Genomic DNA, 8841 nt, shown 5'->3' with positions numbered 1-8841 from the left:
TGTAATTTAAAATGTGTTGTTAATTTCAAAGCTTATTATTATTATTTCTTATTATGCAGATAAGAGGCGACATGTTATTTAAAGTATGTTCTCGAATTCAAAGTTTGTTACTAATTTTTTCTACACTTTTCAAAATGCGATCAAGAATCGATATATTTTATGCAAATCAAATTTATAAAAGTATTGCTCATTTGGACCATCCAAAATTGGATGGCACAAATGAGCATCTTTATGTAAGCTATGTAACGATAGTAAAAGCGGCAATATCAACAATAACATATGCGATAATAGATGAGAATATATATGTACACTGCTGTTGTTGTTGGACCACTACCGAGTTGACATTGCTATTGTTGTTCCTATTGTTGTTCCTGCAATTTTCTCTCTTTTTGTTTTCCTTTGTCATTCTTATAGTGTATGTCTAATTAGCTTCTATATGTCCATCGGTGGATGTCCATTGCTATTGTTGTTCCTGCAATTTTCTCTCTTTTTGTTTTCCTTTGTCATTCTTATAGTGTATGTCTAATTAGCTTCTATTTTTCCATCGGTGCCGGATGGTCTCGTTGAGTACCATACATGTAGTAGATGAACACACACACAAACATTGGTGGATGGTCTCGTTGAGTACCATACATGTAGCAGATGAAGACACACAAACACAACATTATATATTATATATTTCTACTTGTTGGCTTTGACGGCCCCTAGAAGGGACACCTAAATTTTACCAATATAAGGCGGAGATTTTTATTAGAAAGAGACAAAAAGATACATCGACATGCTCAAGAAGGGAGCATACAGATTGGGGACAGAGTTGGTAGCTAGCTTAAACATCAAGGGGTTAGATCTTGAGAGCATCAAGCTCACATCTAATTTTTACAAGTAGGATTATGGCATATTGCCACTTTTCCAGCTGAGAGTTCACATCTTCCTGAATCTCTTTCTCCATGATGTCTCTCATGTAGCACAACTCCTCATCAACTCCAGCACGCTGAAAAAAATCACCCGAAGTGTCCAGCATCTTGTGCTTCTTCCGGTAGATTCTGCACTTAGCAATGGAAAGTTTTTCTATTTGCAAAACAATTTCATCAAAGAAGATTTTCAGGTTTGAGACCTGGTAAGCCTCCTCATACATATAGCAATTCCTTTGCCTTCAGATAGCCCACATGAATTCTCCCCTTATATAGTTCCAGATAATGGATGGGATGCCTACATTATCACCTAACAAAACATTTTTCCATGAAAGAGTGCGGCCAAGACAACTCAGAACTAGTTTCCAAAAGGGAAAGTTGAAAGAGAAGTTCATGAAGAGGTGAGGAAGGTCTTCAGGACAATTCTTGCATCTGGGGCAAGTTCCAAGAGCAAGGCCGGCGTCCCTAAGTTTCTGGCCAGTCCAGACAGCTTTGTAGATGATCAACCAAAGGAGGGCGGATTTCTTTGGGGAAGATGCAGTTGACCATAGGGTCCTAAATTTAAAGTTCCATTGCCTCCTGTCGAGGGAGAGACCCCATCACTGATTCAGGATGATGTGGAGGTGGGGAGAGAGGGGCTTAGGTACGACCTGAGGATGGGAGAGAAGGTAACCACCTGACCACACAATACCTTTGAGGGAGAGGACACAGGAGCAATTAAGAAGCCAATGAAAGGAAGCAGGAAGAAGGGCTAGTCGCCTGCGAAGGTATGCAAGTTCCCAGGGCCTCAATTGAAATTTGAGAGAGATTTCCAGGTCGGAGAGCCAATCAAAGGCTGCCGATGACCATACATCTGCCCAAACGCGAACTCCCTTGTTGTGAATGGTGAGGGAAAGTCTAGAAGTATCCACCTGAACATCTTTGCAGGTGACCCACGGCAGCGAGATGGAGTCATTCAGTAACAAAGGCTGGCTATGGCTCGATTTCCAGTTAGGGCTCAATCTGAACATGTGTCTATTCCATGCTCCCCAGAAGGACCTCATTAGGTTAGATCCTGTGGCCAGCGAGAGGTGAGGGCTGAAGAAGATGGTGATAAAGGGAAGATTCACCCAACCTTTTGCGTTTGAGAGTCTGAATCTACTTGTGGTCCTGAGAAACAGTACCGACCATTCCTCACGAGGATGGTGAATAGCTCTGACCACCAATTTGACAGCCATCTTGTCGATGAGAGAGGGGATACGAATGATGCCGAGTCCTCCCTTGTCCTTTGGAAGAAAGAAGATGTCCCATCTCACCTTTGCTCTGCCTTGAGTGAGAGGGTCGCCAGACCATAGGAAGTTGCAACAGATTTTGTCTATGTCCTTTAGGTGGTCATCGGGGGGCCTCCAACAAGTGAGAAAGAAGACAACATAAGCTATGAGAAAATGGTTGATAACAACCACTCTCCCCATGAGAGAACCTTGGAATCCTTTCCATCTTTCAAGTTTTGACTAAAAACGTTCTAAGACCCACTTCCATCTGTCCTTCAAGGTGATCCCAAAACCCATAGGGATGCCCAACAGACGAAATGGCTGGTGAGGGAGAATCAACTTGCATCCTGAGGCCAAGAGCCATTGAGGAAGAGGGACAACACCTTGTTTCACCCCTGTTTTAGAATGATTAATCTTTGAGCCAGAGGCTGTACAAAACAATTGGAGGCAGGTCCAAAATTCCAAAAGTGACTCTTCTTCATTTGCCAAGAGCCCATTAGTGTCATCCGCAAATTGTGAAAGACGTTGCTGTCCTTCTGAGTTGGGAAGTTGTATACCTTTTATTTTACCTTCCAGCATCGTGGCCTTGACAAGACAATTGAGGCCATAAGCCGCTATTGCAAACAATAGGGGTGCTAGGGGGCAGCCTTGTCTAACTGAACGATTGAGAGAGAAGTAGTTGGATAGTAGTCCATTGAATGCAATCCTTGCCCGGGCGTGTCCAAACATGGTTCGTACAAACCCGACCAAAAGGGGCCTAAATCCCATCTTTTCCAGACTTAAGGGGATGAACGACCACTCGAGTCTATCATATGCCTTATCAAAGTCCACTTTTACAAATACAAAGTCCTGATTGGAGTCTTGGGCATATTCAATGCCCTCCATAAAGAAATAACTGCTTCCATAATGTTACGTCCCTTTATAAATCCTTTCTGCTTTGAGGAAATCCATTGCATCAGAACTGGAGTAATTCTATTTGCTACAGCCCGGGAAAAGATCTTATAAACTGCGTTGAGCATCGTGAGAGGACGCCAATTAGACAAGGATTCCCTAGGACCCCTCTTGTGCAAAATCTTGATAACGCCAATGTTGATCGAGAAAGGCAAAGATTCATGAGAGACTGCTTCCTCCCAAACTTTGAGGATGTAGGGGGCAAGTAGCTTTTTGAACGTTTGGAAAAACTCAGCAGGAAGTCCATCCAAACCCGGTGTCTTGTTAGGTTTAAGCGACTCAATGGCCACCTAAATTTATGTCTCTGACAGAGGTGCTTCAAGCCGGTAGGAAGTTTCATGCGGGGTGACTCTCTTGCGGGCAGCCAATACTTGGGCTCTCGCCAGTTCTATTTTCGAAGAGATGACTTCTGGTGTACTGAACTGACCTTCGAAGTGAGCTCTAGCGTACTCCAAGTTCTCCTGGTCGTTAGAAACCTTCCTAATAGGGTCGACAAACAAGGGGACGAGTTCCCTATAGTTTTTCCTCCTCAAGGATTTAAACATGCTTTTGGAGGGTTTGTCTACTTTGCCTGCCCACCACTCTTTAAAGAAGAGAGAAGCGTGTTTAAGAGCTAAATATTCTTCAGCTCTAATCTGAGTTCTAAGAATTGAGATGAGGGATTGTTGATGCAGATCAGGCGGGGAGTTATCAAGGACAATGAGTTCAGCATACATAGCCTCTTTCCGTCTCTTTCGAATAGAGGTAACATCTTTCCTAGTTTGAATTAGCAGCCGCTGAGACCTTTGGACAACAGTAGACTAGGCTTTGGCCGGGGATGGGTAGGAAGAGAAGCACTCTATCCAGATGAGAGAGATTTTTTCCTGCACTACGGGGAGTTTAAACAACTCGGAGTCGGTGTGAAACCAATGGTTCATGATCCTCTTGGCCTTATCATGTAGAGTGATACTGACAGGATAATGATAAGAGAGACAACTAGTGAGGATGGGCTTGACTTTGATTCCATCAAAGAGATTCGCGAGAGGAAGACTCAAGTAACAACGATCAAGGCGAGCCTTCCTGGCTAATCCTCCTGTGCTGTAATTTTGCCAGGTGAACTCTCCTGGAGTGCCAACGTCCCACAATTGAAGAGAGTCCTTGAGGGATGTCCAGGAACCTTTTTCCCTCCTAGAAATGCACACACCTTTGTTAAGAAAACGGTCCTCAATGGACTCAGCCATATTAAAGTCCCCCAACAAGACACAAGGGACATTGAATTGTGAGATTTCATCCCAAAGCTCTGCTCTGTCAGCAGTAGATCCCGCAGCATAAATAGAAATTATTCGAAAGTTGACTGGTTGAGGGGGGCAAATGGAGCACCAATACTTGCCCATTCTAGCTGAAGAAGTGGACCAGTGTTTACGAAAACCCGGAGCTGAGCCCCCTGAACCTCTAGGGTGGTCAGTAGTGATCCATCTGAGGTCCTTGGTAACCTCAGAGAGGCGTCTGTCCAGATCCTCTCCTGTAACTTTGATCTCCTGAAGAGCCACCACATCAAATCGCTTATCTCTGAGCTAGTTGGCTACTTTCTTAGCCTTGGTGGGGTCAGAGAGCCCCTTGATGTTCCAAGAGACAAACTTCATCTATGACTGCGTTGGGGGCGTTTACCAGCACCATCAGACCTTGGAGGAGTCTGAGCGACATTAGCATGGTTGCGTTTTTTATCCTTAAGGATTTCCATGGGGGAAGGGCTTGAAACCGGGACCAAAGCAGAGGAAGAGGGCACATTAGGGGAATTTTCCTTGTTGGAATCATTCTTTCTAATGTTATCTAGAGCGTTGACTTGTTGTTCAAGGGAAGAAGGGGGGGGGACTGGAGGAGTGGGGAGAATACATTCTTCATTCTCAGAGTCAGACAAATCCGCAAAGTCTGAGAGTGTGGTGAGGACATAAAATCTATTGGGCCTAGGAGGGGTTCTCTGAATAGATCTATGAGCCGGGGTGAGGGAGGGCTTAGGGGCATTGGACTGCTGAGGGGAAACAACAGAGGCAGGCTGAGTGGGAGCACCAGGAGAGGTTGCAGCAGGTGATGGAGCAGGGCCTGGTGGGGGGGGGGGAACGGGAGCAGGATTCTTAACCGGACAATTTCTCACATAATGGCCTTCCACACCGCATAGGAAGCAAGCCTTGGGTAAGTACTTGTACACTAGAGGTTGCTCAAAACACTGACCGTCATCTGTGAAAATGTCAATGGCTGAGGGCAAGGGAGCAGAGATGTCCATCTCTACTAGAACTTGTGGGTGCCACGAAGGATTAAACTCTCTTCTGGGTCTTCCCCCAAGTACTTTGCCAAACTTCGAGGCAATCATTTTGAGGTGCTGATGGTAGTGAACGGGGAGATTGGGTAGCTCAACCGAGACAGGGTAGTGCTTCTGGGCAGACACTTCGGGGTTGAAGTGCTTATTCCATCGGGAGAGAAGAAGGGGGGAGCTCCTGATTAGCGAGGGACCCATGCTGATGATGTCAAAGGCCATCTCAGCTGTCTGGAAAACAAAAAGGTAATGGTTCTTGGGCAAAGACTGAATGGTTTCCAGGACAACACCCCTTGACCCCAGTGTTGTTTGATCCAGCCTTTGAGAGTCTCAGCAGGTGGCCTAGGCCCTGCCAAAAGTCCTATCACTGCCCTGGCTTCAAGGTCCTTTTCAAGCTTGGATATCTGAGATGCAGGGAGAATGACGGAAGGCTCACCTCCATGGTTGCTGCACTCGGCTGCTTGAGGATGGCTTTGGCAGTTGGTGTTGAAGACCGGAGCGGAACTCGTGGGGTTGGGCCCCTGGCAGCCTTCACCAGGGCTCGAAAGTGGTCTTGATGTTCCAGGGACAGAAGCTTGCCCGTCATGCTGAAGAGGGTTGGAAGTTTGGTGAAGAAGGTATGCTTGATGAATACGCTCAGCTTGTTCAGAGGAAAAAGCTTCGAGTAGAATGGGGGGCATTGGGGCAGGGAGGGCAGCGAATGCATTGTCACGCAGAAGAGATGAGGGTGGGGTGATCCATGCATTGAGCTGTTGTGACTGGGCATCATGAGCGAGAGAAGCTCCTGGGAAGCGGGGAAGGACATGGCCTCGCCAGGGTGAAGGACTGAGCGACTCTGCGTCTAACCTATCTCCATTGCTGAACTTCGGCTTATTTCGCTCCGCCTTCTATGGTTTATGCTCGACACCTGAATTTGCTCAAGTCGGCCTCTCCAAGGCCATCATTTGTAAAACACGATATAGCGCTGACCTATACAAAAAGAAATAATCACTAACAGACATGAAACGCAGCACGTCATCAGAAATAACTGCGTTTTCCACGCCAACGATACTCAAAATGGTTATCATCGCTCTTTCTGTAGTAGCGCTTCTGCCTGAAACAGTAGAGTCCCCCACCGCCTTTCCAGCTATCACAATTCGGCACATCAGCCGCAGGGTCGCTTTGCTCGGCATGATGGACCAGGCAGCGAGCCTTAAAGAGTCTGGCAACGTTCATGATCATTCGTCTGCACCGCACACACTCCGGAGGAGGAATCTACGAGAGCGATCTACCCCTGTAGTTTCTGGCTTTAAATTTGATGACACAGACTATTATGCGCGACTCTCTATCGGCATCCCTAGCCGCGACTTCTACTTTACGATCGATACAGGTAGCCACATCTCATGGCTACAATGCCAGCCCTGCAAACTGTGCTACCAACAGCTGGACGAGCCCGTCTTTGACCCCCGACTCTCTAAAACACTCACCCAAGTCGATGGCCGCTCCTCTCTTTGCGGTCGCCTCGGCAGTTATAACTATCGCACATTGGCCCCAGATAACCCTAGCTGCAAGTATAAGTTTCGGTATAACGACAAGTCCTTTACTTCTGGCATGCTCGTTAAGGACACTATCGGGCTGCAGTCCGGCCACAGATTCTCTAGCATAGCTTTCGGTTGCAGTAACAAAACATCTGGCGCCCATAACCCCACTGCTGGAATTCTGGCATTGGGCCGCAACTACTTCGGTTTGTCCTTCCAGCTGAAGATGCGCCAACGTGGCCTTAACAACATTTTCTCGTACTGCTTTCCTGCCATGTACTCCGCTGACTCCTCCACGCTTACCTTCGGCGCCCCGGCCCCCCCAAACACTGTCTTTACCCCGCTCATCGCTAACCCAGCTCGGCCCCACCTCTACTATGTCCAGCTAATTGGCATCAGTGTTGGTGGTGAGCCCCTCCTTCTTCCTCCTGGACTCTTTGACATCGACGCCAGCAGCGGCCACGCGGGTGGCACTACCATCGATTCTGGCTTCACTGTCACTGATCTTGCTGACGATGCATTCATCCCGCTCATAAAGACACTTAGAGGCGCCATATCTGTTGAGGCTCCACAACTCATCCCCTACCGCACCTACGACCCCTCTAAATTAGACTCCACCTGTTACCTCCTCAAGGACGGCGTTCCGGAAGGTCAACGTTTGAAGGGCATTCCCTCGGTTGTTTTTCTGTTCGCCGAAGGTGCCCAGCTTGAGGTACCGCCTGCCAGTCTGCTTAGGTACATTCACCGTCGGGCAGCACGTTACGATCCTTTTTGCATAAGCTTTGAAAGGTCCGCGGGCACTGAAACTGTGATTGGCAACATCCATCAACAACGCGTCCGCATCACCTTTGACAATGAGAACGACAGAATTGGTTTTACGCCAAATTCCTGCTAACAACAGAGATGTATATGATGTGTGTTTTTGAATAAAGAGGCAAAAAAGGCTATTCATCGCTAACCACCATTAGAAATTAACAATCTAGAGAATCGGCTGAGACTCTCTCTCTCTCTCTCTCTCTCTCTCTCTCTCTCTCTCGGTTAACTTTGCTTTCTGGATGTAATTGGCTAGGCGTGGAGGGGTCCAATGAGCTTCAAGCATGAGCTACAAGGGGGGGGGGTTTCGACCATAACAAGAAGGAGGGCTGCTTGGGGGGTATACTCTCCCACACACACTCACACACACCCTCATGATGTGAAGTGCAAAGTGCAAGAGCTCCATCTCCTTCTCCAAGCTAGTGGAGAAGCTAAGAGCCTACACCAACACTCTTGGTTATGGAGTGCAAATTCAACCAAGAGCCATGCTTCAATGCTTAAGCTTGCCATCTTCTCCATCTTTATTACTATGCCATTATGTATGCTAGCAAGAAGAGTGATGATAAGTGAGGAATTAATTCTTTCTCCTATGGAATGTTTCTTCTTCCTCTTCCCTACCCTCATTCCCCACTAGCTCCCTCCACCTTCGAACATGTTTGAGGCCTTGGGACTGAGGCTTAAAATAGTTAATGCTTTTTACAAAGTTTATGTTATGCTCATGATGCATGAAGCTTTCCATCTTCATTGCATGACCTAGGTCATAAGGAACACAAAGATTGTATTGTGCCAATTCTCTCTTAATAGGAGAATCTATGATACAAATGCCTATTGGAGGGGGGACCTGCAGCTCCACATAAATCGGGTCCTCAACTGTTGTCAAGTTCTCGAAACTCTCTCTCTTGCAAAAGTATTTCTCATGCCAAGCTAATTAAGTACTATGTGTATGTTGCTACCATCAATTAGGTTCACCCTCTATGTTCTCAAAGTAATCTCAAAAAAATGCTCACTTTAATTCTCCTTCCGCTTATTCTCAAAGTTCATAGGCCATTTCCATTACAATTGCACCTTTGAGCAATGAGAGTGTAGAGTGAATCATTTGATAAAATACT

General features: G+C 46.5%; 1 protein-coding gene and 2 pseudogenes across 1 annotated transcript; 1 reads left to right on the top strand and 2 right to left on the bottom strand.

Annotated features, from left to right (window-relative positions):
- Positions 1-841: 841 nt before the first annotated feature.
- LOC147426316 (uncharacterized) lies at positions 842-6574 on the bottom strand (annotated as a pseudogene).
- LOC147426317 (uncharacterized) lies at positions 1154-2128 on the bottom strand (annotated as a pseudogene).
- A 1-nt stretch (position 6575) lies between the features above and the next one.
- Positions 6576-7814, top strand: LOC147426315 (protein ASPARTIC PROTEASE IN GUARD CELL 2-like). Its single transcript, XM_086498199.1, has one exon. It carries the CDS (start codon positions 6576-6578, stop codon positions 7812-7814), a length of 1239 nt encoding a protein of 412 aa, XP_086354325.1.
- Positions 7815-8841: the final 1027 nt, after the last annotated feature.

This window comes from Adiantum capillus-veneris, chromosome 24 (genome assembly GCF_014529385.1).
Source record: "Adiantum capillus-veneris isolate H3 chromosome 24, ASM1452938v2, whole genome shotgun sequence".
Taxonomy (NCBI): Eukaryota; Viridiplantae; Streptophyta; class Polypodiopsida; order Polypodiales; family Pteridaceae; genus Adiantum; species Adiantum capillus-veneris.
This window is presented reverse-complemented; position numbering and strand designations above follow the sequence as displayed.

Excerpts from the sequence above, each read along its gene's own strand:
- LOC147426315 (XM_086498199.1), top strand. The coding sequence starts at position 6,576 with ATGGACCAGGCAGCGAGCCTTAAAGAGTCTGGCAACGTTCATGATCAT.